General features: G+C 42.2%; 1 protein-coding gene across 7 annotated transcripts in view; it reads left to right on the top strand.

Annotated features, from left to right (window-relative positions):
* Positions 1 to 12,645, top strand: part of mast2 (microtubule associated serine/threonine kinase 2) — a 195,062-nt gene that overhangs the window by 144,386 nt on the left and 38,031 nt on the right. For 5 of the 7 annotated variants that reach the window (XM_074669031.1, XM_074669030.1, XM_074669036.1 and 2 more), the window contains 4 exons: positions 4,857 to 4,932; positions 6,016 to 6,036; positions 8,024 to 8,102; positions 8,467 to 8,621. In XM_074669031.1, the coding sequence (XP_074525132.1) occupies positions 4,857 to 4,932; positions 6,016 to 6,036; positions 8,024 to 8,102; positions 8,467 to 8,621 (331 nt within the window). The remainder of the gene's footprint in view (positions 1 to 4,856; positions 4,933 to 6,015; positions 6,037 to 8,023; positions 8,103 to 8,466; positions 8,622 to 12,645) is intronic. The other 2 variants (XM_074669032.1, XM_074669037.1) reach the window with 1 other exon arrangement.

Here is a 12,645-nt window from a genome sequence, read left to right as displayed (position 1 = left end):
TATTCAAGATTAAAGCCAGAAAAAGTTTTCTTTTTTTTCAAGACTTGTTGAAATAAGAATGGTTATATTTCAAGATTAAACCCACATAAGAGTCATCATATCTAAGACCAGCATCAGAATAAATTCACCATTTTTCGAGATAAAATCTTGAAAAACAGTAGTCTTTTTTTTTTGTCAGAATAAAAATTGTAATTTTTCTAGATTAAAGCGGGAAAAAAGTTGGCATTTTTGAAATTAAGTAATTTTTTGTCATTTTCAAGTTAAAAGTCACGATAAAGTTGATATTTTAAGATTAACATCAGAATGAGTTTGTTGTTTTCAAGATTAAAGCCAGAAAAAAAATTGTTAATTTTCAAGATTTAAGGTAGAATAAAAAAGCCAATTTTCAAGATCAAAGCCAAATTAAGTCACCAATTCTAAGACAAAAGATACAATAAAATCGTAATTTTCTGAAGATTAAAGTCAGAATAAACTTGGAATAGATTTGCTATTTTATAGAACTCAGTCAGTTTGAACTCATCATTTTTTAAAGATTAAAGATTGAATAGAGTTGTAATTTTTTTTACCAAGGTTTGAGTCTTTATAAAGCCGTTATTTTGGAAGATGATGGTCAGAGTGAAGTCGTCATGTGACCTGATGAAAGGTAAAATACTTCCTCCCTCCTGTTTATCATGCCATCACCGTCACCTCCTCCCTCCTCCTCCTCCCGTCCCCCCTCCTTGAACTTTCGCGTCCCGTGGCGGCTGACGGCGAGCTGTTATTTAGCAAAGGGCAGCGTGTGATTGACAGCGTCTGTGTGCTCTGACTCCTGATGAGTCCTGTCAAACAAACCCTCGCCTTCCTCTCCGTCAGAGTCATGAAAGGCAGCGAGGAGCGCAGCGTCTCTCCGCCCCCTCCTCAATTATCGCTGCGTTTTGTTATCCCACCTCCTCCTCCCAGGAGAGGAGGCTCAAAGCAGGTTTTACATTAGCATGTTTCTCATTTCTGGGCTGTTTCCTCGCTCTGCGTTGAAGTAGGTCACTGTCACGGCAGTTTGAAGAACAGGAAAACGTCTCTACCTGTGGAGACGAGACGCCTGCCAGGAGCTCTGAGCTCTGCTTCATTATTCCTCCTCCTCAGACCGCGTCGAACACTTGATTTTAACAGATTTTAATCCCACTCAGAGTCTATCAACGCTCTGAGACTCTGGACCCTGCTCCTGTTTCTGGATGCAGGTTTCCTCTTTGACAGCTGTGACTCGTGGCCGAGGTTCTAGAATGTTCATCATCAAGCACAGAGAGCTTTCTGTCTTTGTGATGTCACTACATTCTGCCCTGATGATGTCACTACATTCTAGAACTCTCTGATCTCTCTGAGTGATTTTAAAGCAAACTACAGACCCTTAGCTTTTTAACCTGCTCTGACTGCTTCATTTTAATCACTATTTAAATGAACTTTATTTTGGGGGCGGAGCTATGAGCAGACCTTGGTGTTTGAGGCTCCCTGTCTTTATGTGATGACCTCGTTTTTTCAGCGAATCTGGAAAATGTCTGGTGTTATTTCTAGAGCAGATTGTTTTGATAAGTTACAGACAGATTCAGGGATTTTTACAACAGATCAACATGTAGAGGTTAAAAATCTGCACATGCTCAGTCTGAACTAAGGATAGATTGATTATCAGCACTCAGCATTTTGAGGCTAACGGGGGTCTGCCTTCTTTAAATCCAACAGTCAATAAGAAATCAGTTTCAATCTGGGATATTTTGGCACAAAGCTTTTACCCAGTGAAGAGAGCAGGTAGATGTTGGGATGGTACGTTGCAAGGAAACAGATTCAGGTGAAGGCTGATTAGCTTTTAGCGTAGCGTTAGCTCAGCAATCCACTTGCCTCCTCTGGCCCTAGATGCTCAGCAGAATGTAGCAAAGGGGGGGGGGGGGGGGGGGGGGGACGGGGGGGGGGCCCGGGGACTCCCTGCTCATTTTGTTTTTGTCTGAACATAAATAAAAGATAAGTAAAAGATAAAATAGCATTTCACTTTTATTTGGGGATGGGTACCGAATTAGGTCCTTTTATAGGTATCAGCTGAATTCTTTTAAAAGTATTGTGTACTGATTCACGTGAACTTAACGGTACCATATATGTACCTAAATTCATCCTTGTGACTAGTGGAAGAGAAGGCGATTTTCCATGGTGGACATGAACACAGCATTACAAGGTTATGTATTGACAAATAGATTTGATAAGTTGTTTTTTTTTATTTCTATTATTTATTATTAAACAAATTGATATTTTTACCCACATAAACACAAAAAAGTACTGAAAATTGGTACCGTTAAGTACCAGTACTGATTGCCAGGTACTGGGCATCAGTACTGTATTGTTTCAAATGTGAAAGGTATCCATCCCTACTTATATTGGAGTTTCTAAAAACTTTATTTTCTATAGAAAACTTTAGGGAACTGTTTATTTTTTTAATTGTACATTGGACTTTATAAGAAATGCTGCTGAGCCTGTGAGCTGCTTAATAAACATATCCTTAAAGGCTTTTTAACAAAGTTAAGTGATACTACTAATAATCTGTGTCTGTATCCACCCTGAGAAAAACATGTGGGTCAGTCTCTGGTCTGAACATCCGGCTTTGCTACCTCATATCTTGGTTGTTCAAAGGGAAATCTAAAACTGACTAACCAGCTAATCAAAGGGGAAGAAAACAGTCACAGCTGAGCTCTGGTCCAGTGGCTGTAAGTCAGTTTAATGGTCCATAAACAGACAAACCACTCTGCACTACAGCCTGATATCTGTGCCTGTTTATATCCAGGTGGTAGAGCTTCAGAGTGTTACAGCAGCAGACAGTAACCAGAGAAGAGAAACGATGTTAAGTGACTTTAAATCTGCTGAGACGTACAGTCTGATCGTCTCTACTGGGAGACACAGATTCTTCTGTGTTAACAAGGCAAGCCCCCCCCCAACACACACACACTCTCACACACACACGCTCTTACACACTCACACACACCGAGCTGGATCCATGAAGTGTAGCGCTGCAGCTCTGCCCTCTCTAGACCTCTGTCTCTCCGTCACCAAACACACCAGATCACAAGTGACGTGTTTCACACTAACAAGCTCCTGTTTGACTAATAACACACATGTTCACTGTGTGTGTGTGTGTGTGTGTGTGTGTGTGTGTGTGTGTGTGTGTGTGTGTGTCAGCTCTCCAGACGCAGAGATCCACGTCTGACAGGAAGCAAATGTTCGTTTTAATATTTGAGTTTCTGCTCCGACGTGCTGCTGAGGAAAGATGCATAATTAACGAGGAAGTGTCCGACTGCTAAATCTCTGCTCCTGTTTCCCAGTGTGTGTGTGTGTGTGTGTGTGTGCGTGTGTGTGTGTGTGTGTATTTGAGATGTAGATGGCTGTATGTATTATAGTATCATCAGCGTATAACTTGATGAACCAATCAGAGAAAGTGAGCACAGGATCATTAATGAAAGCTGAGAAAAGAAGTGGCCCTAAAGTCGACCCCTGGGGCACGCCTCTGATAACGGCTGTGCTATTGGAGTTAAACCACAGTGATGCATGCTGGGAAAGGCTGACAGCAAAATGCAAAACTTTAAAGAATTACTAGCTTTTTGGAAATGTCTCTCTGTGTTTGATTCGGCGTTGATCCACTTCCCTCTCCATGGAGAAGACGGATCAGTCATCCCTCCTCTCGCTCCTCCTTTCTCCTCCTTCCTCTGAACAAATGAGACACACCATCGATCTCTGTCCTCCATCTCTGACTCTTTCTCTCAGTTTTTGATTTATCTCAATGTCATCCTTTGAGATTCTCGTGTAGCGTTTCTCCAAACCGTACCCTGAGTTTGTGTCCCTCATATAAAACCAGTCCTGTGAGAATCTCTCAGTTTGGGTCCAGATAATCTCAGGATTACCCAGAATTCATTGAAACTGTTGAATATTTGATCCTTGATCTCCAGCTCAGAGTCAGTGTTAGGGGGGAACAGAGCAGTTTTTACTGACGGGTTCAGAGCTGTAGCTGGAAAGCTTCCTGAAAAAACAGCTGAGATATCTCTGAATATTCTCTTCTGAAAACTGTGATTAATTTTGTAGTGATGGTGGACACTGGAGCCTAACTGTCGGACAGAAAAAGGACAGAAGAGCAGAAGAAAGAGAAACAGGAGAGAGATAGAGCACAAGCTAAAGGCTAACACATTCATTCTAATAGGGGGAGCTGAAAGAGCTTCTTTGGGGTTCATCGACTTTGAGGGCTCTTCATTCAAAAACTGTTTGAGAAACAAGAAACCCATGCAGAGATTTTGTGAAGCAGGGTCCACTCTGTCATCTGAGCGAATTTCAGGCTGATACCATTTATGGCCAAGGAGGAGATAACTTTTGTTCAGGGCCCAAAAATGTGGCCAACTTTTATTTTGAAAGGGGAATAGCCAGCTTCCTGTTTGAGATAGGTCAGGGATGTGTGTATGTAATTTGTGTGTCTCAATGAGACGAACATTTTGATGTTGGTTTGATTCCTGTACCACATTCCTACTGCCATTGAGAGTCGTTTTAGTGTGCCTAGGTGGCGCCAGAGAGCCCTTTGAGAGAGGACACCTTCTAGCTTGCAGTAAGGTGTCCTCTCCCTTATTGCAAAGACCTTAATAAACAAAAAGTAAAGGTAAAGAGCAAACTTCACAGACTCTTTGAGGGGTAAAGCCATGTTTTTGGCGTCATGTTGTGACATGTTTGACTCAGTCTGAGACAAACACACACAGAGACGAACACACACAGACGAACACACACAGAGACGAACACACACAGAGACAAACACACACAGACGTCTCTATCCTGCTCACCTGTAATTTTATCTTCCTCCTCTCTTTCAGGGACCAGCCCCCTGGACAGCCCCCGAAACTTCTCCCCCAACACAGCTGCACACTTCTCCTTTGTTCCTGCTCGCAGGTGAGCCACACACACTCACACACACACACACACACACACACACATTAATTCAAACATTTACACACAGCCCTCATTTATCCGTTAAAGGAAGTGAGCCGGTCTGCACAGTTTCTCCATCACCAGCCGTCGGCTCCTGAGCTGTTGAACTCTTAAATTAATGATAATTTATGTGAAGTGAAATCAGAGTGAAGCTCTTTAATCAGACAGAGAGCAGAAAGGAGAGGGCAGACACTCTCTCAGAGACGTGTCGGCGCTCGGCGCTCTCAGGGAGTCTCTGAGCAGCTGATGAGGAGGGAGAGGATCATCCTGAGGCTGTCACTCAAACCAGGACTAATAAACCTCTTTATCTGTCCGGACTCTGAGCACAGAGCGTGATCACTGAGAGAGAAGGAGCTGTGAGAGCATCTCTGACCTGTGACACTCTCACACCTGCAAGATTTTCACAAAGATTTTAGAAATGATCCCAAATTTTCATCACCCCTCTCTGAACGCCGCCGCGCAGACCAGCAGCCGCCACAAAGAGCATTAGTGTCGATTTAAAGTGGAAATCCCTCTCTGTCCCAGCGGTGACCTCAGCTGAGCGGCAGACGCCAGAGCAGCAGTGACACCGTGTGGTGGAGGGAGGAACTACACCTGAGGGCTGCTTCATTCCAGCTTTTAGCTTTATTTTTCCCCTACAGAAGACGACTCTGGAAATATTTTTAAGTATGAGAATAACAGCAAAACTCTTTTATATTTATCATCCTTTTGAGTTATTTGGGGATTTTTGTTCACCCTTATAATATTTGTTTATTTCCTCAGCAAATTAAAAAAAAGATGTTTTAACAGGGAAATGGTGGCAGAAAGATCTAGAAAATTCTGGAAGTGAATAAGAAAAGTTAAATGTAAAGACAGAGGGAAGTTATATATCCTGACAGTAATTTACTCAGTGCAGCTTTAGATGTTTCAGACCTCAGTTTGTTCTGGATTTCTCTCAGATCAATTTACGAACTCCGAGAGTGTGTGTCAGTGTGTGTCAGTGTGTGTCGGTGTGTGTGTGTGTCTGACAGCTCTAAACAGAAACCCTGTCTTTCTCCCTCACAGCCACGGACACAGGGCTGACAGGTAACCTCTCAGTTCTGACCCCGCTCCGTACACCTCCTGCTTCCTCTTCCTGCTGCCACCTCCCCGCCCTCGGTCCTGCATGGCTGAGCGCTCGCACGCTTCATGAGTCACCAGCAGGGTCCCCCCTCCCTGAAAACTGTCCCAGTGTTTGAATCACAGACGTGGAGATAGCAGAGGGTCGTAAATGTTTGGAAAGTTTGGGTTGAGTGACGGTTGTTCCCATTAAAGAGCAGAAACCAGCGCAGCGTTGGTCTGAGTTTAAACAGCAAAAATTCACAAAGTGCAACAGGAAAGACCTTTTTATTGGAGAGTAAGAATCTGTTTAAAACCAGAAAGTGATCACAAACATTTCAGGATTCAAAGCCACAAAACTCCTTCCTTAGTTTTTTATGTGTGACTTGAATATAGCAAAGCTAGCTCCACCAGACAGTGTGCTTTAATCAGTCTTTATTCTGTCCCTTTGGTGTTCCCGTAGTATCTTAACATGATTTACAGCTCATTAGATTCTCCATTGTTCTTAAAAAGCTAGAGGCTTAAGGCTAAAACACAAGCTAAAGGTGAAAACATGAGCTAAAGGCTAAAACACGGGTCAAAGGCTAAAAACCTGAGCTAAAGGCTAATACATTAGCTAAAGGCTTAAACACTGGCCAAAAACATGGGTCAAAGGAAAAAAAAATTAGCTAAAGCCTAACCACACTCCATAGGCTAAAACACAAGCGAAAGGCTAAAACACGGGTCAAAGGCTAAAACCTGAGGTAAAGGCTAATACATGAGCTAAAAGCTAAACTCTTGCCATAGGCTAAAAATTTGGCTAGAGCCTAAAACACGGATCAAAGGCTAAAAAATAAGCTAGAGCCTAAAACAAGGTCCATAGGCTAAAACATGAGCTAAAGGCTAAAATACGGGTCAAAGGCTAAACTGTGGGTTGAGCCAGGTTACATTAGCGTCCAACGCGCTGTCGGGGTTGAAACTGTGTCCAAACGTTTCCTTGCATTGACTTTGTATGTAATCTTGATGCCAATCTGTGTCCGGTGTGGCTGTACCATAAAAGTGAGCGTGTGACCTTGGGCCAAGAAGACACAGATTCTCCTACAGTCTCTATAAAGCTCTACTCGGCCTTTATGCTGCAGCTCCATCAATGAGGTTCTAGAATGTTCATCATCAAGCACAGAGAGCTTTCTGTCTTTGTGATGTCACTACATTCTGCCCTGATGATGTCACTACATGCTAGAAGTCTCTGAGCTCACTGAGTGATTTTAAAGCAAATTACAGACCGTTAGCTTTTTAACCAGGGGTAACACATTAACCCCCTTCCCTCCGACTGGCCAGACAGATCTTGGTGTTTGAGGAAATCCTCCTCGTGAAGATCTGGTGCTGTTTTCACACAGACAGATTCAGGGATTTCTACAACAGATAAATAAGTGAAGGTTTGAAAATCTGCACATGCTCAGAATCTCCAGCTTTATTGGCAGAATTCACTGGACTTGGAGCTCCCACTAGTGGCTGAGGGCAGATAGTGTCTTTTTTAGTGCACACAGATTAACAAACCAGTCCCGCCATAGTTCAGCATTTTAAACAAACTAGAAGCTTACAGTGTTTTTCTGTCCAGCTCTGTGGCTTTGATCTGAGCGGTGATAAACTTACTCTCGGCCTGTCGCTGCATGTTACACCTCAGTCGTTTGGTTTTAAAGTTGCAAACTTTGTCTCTCTCATCGCTGTAGGCTGGAGCAGAGTGCTAAAGTATAGACTTTGAGTCTAGATGACAGACTAAAGTAAAGACTTTATAAACGTCATTCAGAGCCCACAGTGTGTGAAGGTGTGAATGATAAAGAGCATTAACCCTTTAGACTCTGCACAGTCAGTCCGTCGTGGCTTTGCCTGCGCTCCTCAGTCCATGCTCTCCTCGTGTTTGCATCCCCCTTAAATAAACTCTCTGACAGACCGTTTCTGTTCTCGGTGTCTTCATCTGTGCTTCTCTCTCCTGCAGGACCGATGGCAGGCGCTGGTCTCTGGCCTCGTTACCTTCCTCTGGATATGGCACCAACACTCCCAGCTCCACAGTCTCAGTGAGTATCTTTGTCCTCTGTGCTCGTTACTCCACCACACCTCCCCGTAGCTCTGCTCTGCCCCCTGTTGGTCTGTGAGTGCTGGTCTGCTCCCCCATCCCTCTGGTCTCCTCCTGATCCATCACCGTTACCTGCAGCAGCTCCCTGTCTCTCACACCTGGTGTTCAGTCTCTGTGAGCGCTGTCTGCAGGTGGAGGCGCTCACACAGCGGGGAGGAGCAGGAGTGGAGAGGACCTCCTCCACCCTCCACCCCCCTGTCCTCACCCACCCCGGGCCCCGCCTCCTGGGTCCAGCTCCACCCTCACCCCGCCGTAGCTCCATCCTGGTTGTAATCTGTGCTCCCTCTGTGCTCCTCCTCTCACAGTCCTCCTGTTCATCTCAGGAGAAGCTGCACCAGCTGCCCTTCCAGCCCACGCCGGACGAGCTGCACTTCCTCACCAAACACTTCAGCTCCGAGAGCATCACGGACGAGGAGGGACGCCGCTCCCCCGCCATGAGACCGCGCTCACGCAGCCTCAGGTAGGACTGGTCTGTTTTTAAACACCTTCCACCCTGACAAAAACAGTCACAGCACGACAAGTTCACAAGCTTCAGAACAAACCAGCAGAAAGAAAGAAAGAAAGAAAGAAATCTCTGAACGAGTCTATGAACAGCCCAATGTGGTCCAATCCAGTGAAAACAACAGTTACACAAAATCTCCACAAGATCCCCAAGAGATGTTCACAAGATGAGATCTTGTGAAGATCTCAACAAGATTTTTAATAAATCTTCAAGCGACATCATCAAGAGATCTTCAAGAGATCTTTGGCGATCTCCAAAAGACTCCAAGGAGATCTCCATGAGATCTTGATAACTTCTTCACGAGATCTCCACAAGATTTCTAAGAGATCTTCAAGAGATGATTGTGAGATATATACAAGATCTCCTCAAGATCTTTAGGGGATCCCCAGGAGACTTAAACAAGATCGCAACAACTTCTTAACCAAATCTTTACAAGTTCTTCACAAGATATCCACAAGGTCCTCACAAGATCTACGAGAGACTTTCACAAGATCTCCATGAGATCTTGATGACTTCTTTACGTGATCTCCACAGAAGAGATCTTCAAGACATGTTTTGAAAGATATCTGTGAGATCTACATACCATTTCTACAAGATCTTTATCAGATCTTTTGGGGATATTGAAGAGACTTTAGTATCATCTTTACAAGACCTTGAAGAGATTTCTACAATATATCTATGAGATCTTCACAAGATTAACACAAGTTATTTAAGGACCTTTAAGAAAACATCCAAGGGATCTTTACAAGATGTCTAAGAGATCTTGATGACTTCTTCATGAGATTTGCACAAGATTTCCAAAAGGTCTTCAAGAGATGATTTTAAGATATAAGCAAGATCTCCACAAGATCTTTAGGGGATCCCCAAAAAACTTTCACAAGATCTTCAAGAGATCTTGATAACTTCTTCACAAAACCCCCTTAGAATTTCTAAGAGATCTTAAAGAAATGTTTTGCAAAATATTTTTGAGATCTACATTAGATTTTTACAAGATCTTAATAAGATCTTTATAAGATCTTTACAAGATTTTCACAAGACATTCACAAGGTCTTAGCGGACATCCTCACAAGATCTACAAGAGATCTTGATAACTTCTTCACGAGATCTCCACAAAATTTCCAAGAGATCTTCAAGACATGTTTCACAAGATATGTACGAGATCTACATAAGATCTTTATCAGATCTTTAGATGATTTTGAAGAGACTTTCATGATGTCTTCACAAGATCTTCAAGAGATTTCCACAAGGTATCAACAAGCTCTTCACAAGATTTTCCCAAGTTATTAAGGGACTTTTAGGAAAGCACGCAATGGACCTTTACAAGATCTCTAAGAGATCTTGATGACTTCTTACGAGATCTCCACAAGTTCATGTTCACAAGACATCCAAGAGATCTACACACAATCTTAACAAGATCTGTAGAGGATCTCCAAGACACTTTAATAAGATCTCAACAACATGTTCACCAGATCTTCAAGAGACCTCACTAAGAGATCTTAACAAGATCTTTTTGACATTTCTGAGAGATTTTAAGGGATTTTCACGAGATATCCACATGATCTTAGTGGACATGAGATGTTGATAACTACTTCATGAGATCGCCACAAGATTTCCAAGATCCTTACGAGATGTTTGCAAGATATTTATGAGATTTACACAAGGTCTTTTCAAGATTTTTAGAGGATTTCTAAGAAACTTTCACGAGATTTTCACCAGATCTTTAGGGAAAATGCTTATTTGTTTTGTACATTGCTTTGGACAAAGCGTCTCCTCAGTGAAACTGTTAAATCTTTGGGGGATCTCCCAGAGACTCTGACTTAAGGCTGAAATGTAAGTTTCCTCAAACACCGCTGAGAGGAAAACAGGATCTGTTGAGCTGTAAATCATGTAAAGATCCTGAAAGGATCTCACTGCCCTTAGATCCAGACCTGGCGTAGACTCCTCAGCACGGGATGAATAACATGAGCATATTTTGACGCTGTAGGTTTTGTTTTTCTGCCAGCTCTCAGAAAGGTCAGACTCTTCCTGGAGACGTGTCTGTGACAGGTGAGAGCCTGGCTGCTCCTATCAGTGACACTCACCTGTCCACCTGTGGTTTTTATCCCTTTGAGCTCCATCTCTGCGTCCACTGCGCGGTTATTTTCCCCATATTTGCTCCCTCACGTCTTCTCTGTGTCCAGAAGCTTCCGTCCTTATCTGTCTCAGTGATTTCTGCAGAGATTGATTTTTTCTCCTCTGAGATGAAAGCAGCAGAGACAGAGCTGCATGCTGGGTATCTGATGAGGATCCTGCTGTGCCGGTAGATTGATGCCAGGCTGTGTGTGTGTGTGAGTGTGTGTGTGTGTACGTCCTGGTGTGACTTCTCTTTTGTGTGGTAAAATAAGGAAGAATAAAAGAAACGTTTCAAACTGTCAGGTGAAAAAATTAGGACATTAAAAACCGTTGGTCTGACAGACTCAGAGAGCTGTAATCACAGACAGGAAGTGGAGTCTGAGCAGGTAAATATTCATGGAGGCGTCACTGAAAAGTGTTTGTGCCGTGGCCCCCCAGCGGCCCCCGTCATCAGCAGGGAGGATGAGCCTCAGCGGAGAGCCCGGCGTCAAATTAGTCTGCCAGCAGAGAGTCATTAAAAAGCTCTTAGCGAGGAGTCTGAGGACGGTCTGCAGGTCCAGATAAATACCCAGAGAGAGCCGGGGACTGGGGGGGACTGGGGGGGACTGGGGGGATCAGGGGCTGGGTTTGATGAGTCGCTGCAAGTCTGGGTCCAGTTTTAATTTTAAAGTGTCCCAGTCTCTGAACCCGTCTGATGACGACACACGCCTCAGGGAAAGCTGCTCGGGTTTTTGATTTTTCTGATTTTATCTGCTTTAAAGTCCAGTTAGAGACTGAGAGGAGTGCTGAGATAAAATGCATACAAACATACATACATACAATTCAGAGGAGGACCTGTATGTGTTTGTGGTGAGTCTCAGTTTCACTGTAAACCAGGGGGTCAGGCTCATTTTCACTGAGGGCCACATCAGCATCATGTTTGCCCTTAAAGGGACAGATGTGACTGTTAGACAGTATGAAATGTAGCTGAATGGAGCCAAATGTTAAGTAAATAAATGCAACCACTGCTTCCAAAAGTCACTCTCTGAAAAAGACTTTGGAGCGCAGGCATTTTTTTCAGTCATATATAAAGCTGGCGTTCACCGTCTACCTCTGTTTTTGGTCGGGGCTTCCTGAAACACATCGTGCTGCAACTGCAGTTTGCATTTTACAGGAAACATACTGTCAAGAATAAAGTCTTCTTTTTCAAGAATTTCACTTTAATCTTAACATTTCGACTTTGTTCTAGAAGTTTCACTTTAATCTTGAACTCTCGTTCAGATCAGGTCCCCTTCAAGGTTATAATAGTTTTGGATTTGTCATTATAGTTTAGTTTTGGTTAGTTTTGACATTTTTTTCTGTTACAGTTTAGTTTTAGAGCTTGCATTCTAGTTTTTATTAAGTTTTGATTTTTGCAACAAGGTTTAGTTTTAGTTTAGTTTCAGTTTAGTTTTAGTTTAGTTTAGTTTAGTTTAGTTTAGTTTTTTAGTTTTAGTTTTATATATAAAAAATATAAACATGAATTATTGAAAAATAATGTTAACATAAATTAAATAAAAATAATATAACATAGAATATATAAAAATAATGTTAACATTAATTAAATAAAACTAGTATAAGCTAAAATTGTATAAAAATAATGTTAACATTAATTAAATAAAATAATATAAACATAAATTATATAAAAATGTTAACATTAATTATGTAAAAAATAATATAAACATAAATTATGTAAAAAAATAATGTTGACATAAATCAAATAAAAATAGTGTATACATAAATTATATAAAATAATACAATATGATGATATAATCTGAGCTTTAATAATTAGAAACTTGGACTCTGTAACAATAAAGTCAGACTCATAAATTAAATTGTTACAGATGCTCTG

The sequence above is a fragment of the Halichoeres trimaculatus genome, unplaced genomic scaffold, assembly GCF_033239565.1.
Source record: "Halichoeres trimaculatus isolate MK-OKI-2021-1 unplaced genomic scaffold, fHalTri1.1 fHalTri1_scaffold_4, whole genome shotgun sequence".
In the NCBI taxonomy this organism is placed as follows: Eukaryota; Metazoa; Chordata; class Actinopteri; order Labriformes; family Labridae; genus Halichoeres; species Halichoeres trimaculatus.
The sequence above is the reverse complement of the archived record's forward strand: the minus strand, read 5'-3'. Positions and strand labels throughout refer to the sequence as shown.